At 35.2% G+C, this 1,064-nt stretch overlaps 1 protein-coding gene across 1 annotated transcript in view; it reads right to left on the bottom strand.

Annotated features, from left to right (window-relative positions):
* The window catches only part of st (scarlet), a gene marked incomplete in the record, with an annotated part of 22,161 nt that overhangs the window by 12,631 nt on the left and 8,466 nt on the right, over positions 1-1,064 (bottom strand). The window contains 1 exon segment of the mRNA XM_067047225.1: positions 385-665. Coding sequence (XP_066903326.1) covers positions 385-665 — 281 coding nt within the window.

Raw genomic sequence — 1,064 nt, 5'->3', positions numbered from 1 at the left:
CTTCTCTCTCATTATCCTCTTCTCTCTTGGCTCCTATCCCTAGCCTGGGAACCACTTACTTAAGTTATACTCACATTATAACTTTAGTTCAAGAGAAGAATGAAGATAATTTATCTGAATCCAAAAGAAGAAAAAATTCTCTTCTCTTGTTTGCTTAATGCCACAGCAAGCACTAGAGAGATTTTCTTACTGTATTGGGCACAAGGGGTGCTAAATATGTTTATTACTACTAAGCATATGCTTATATTGTGGGGGTCATCTTCTGTTCACATCTTTCGTTTTATAAACAAAAAAATTATCTTTACATAATATTAGAGAACAGCGAATAATCGTTAATGTAATCTAAACAATACAATAAATGTAAAAAGTGATTGTTAGATCTACCTTCTGAAAAAATCTAAGGCATCATCGACAGATCCAGAGAAAACGAGGGATCCATCAGCAACCAACATTATAGAAGAAAAGCACTTCAAGACTTCAGGACTAGGTTGATGGATAGTGCACAAAATTGTAGCGTTCCAGGAAGCCATCATACTGATGATACGAATTGCATTAAGTGAGTCCAAACCACTTGTTGGTTCATCACAGAACAATAGTGCAGGATTAGAAAGGCAGGCTGTTGCAAAAGATAGTCGTTTGCGTTCTCCTCCAGACAGCTCTGTTTTCTGAAATAAAACATTAATACAGAATGAGGAGTTAATAGTTGGTCGTAGATTAATATGAGAAGATGTATGGGGGGGGGTTAGGAAAAAAAATCCAATATTCAAAAACTATTTATTTGAGCCGACGTTTCGACCTGAATTTCAGGTGTACATCATGGATGCTCTGCCAGATTTCTGTCCAGAGTCAGTCACCACTCTAGACAGTAAATCTGCTTGAGCATCCCTGATGAAGACCTCAAATTCAGGTCGAAATGTCGGCACAAATAAATAAGTTTTTGTATATTTGTATTTTTTTGCTGACCCCACACCTGACCATCTTCTCCTCATATTGATACAGAATGTTGATAATATTATTTATTATTACTTTATTATATATTTATTATTACTTATTTATGTATAATT

The sequence above is a fragment of the Halyomorpha halys genome, unplaced genomic scaffold, assembly GCF_000696795.3.
Source record: "Halyomorpha halys isolate HHAL.00 unplaced genomic scaffold, Hhal_1.1 Scaffold1335.1, whole genome shotgun sequence".
Lineage (NCBI taxonomy): Eukaryota > Metazoa > Arthropoda > Insecta > Hemiptera > Pentatomidae > Halyomorpha > Halyomorpha halys.
This window is presented reverse-complemented; position numbering and strand designations above follow the sequence as displayed.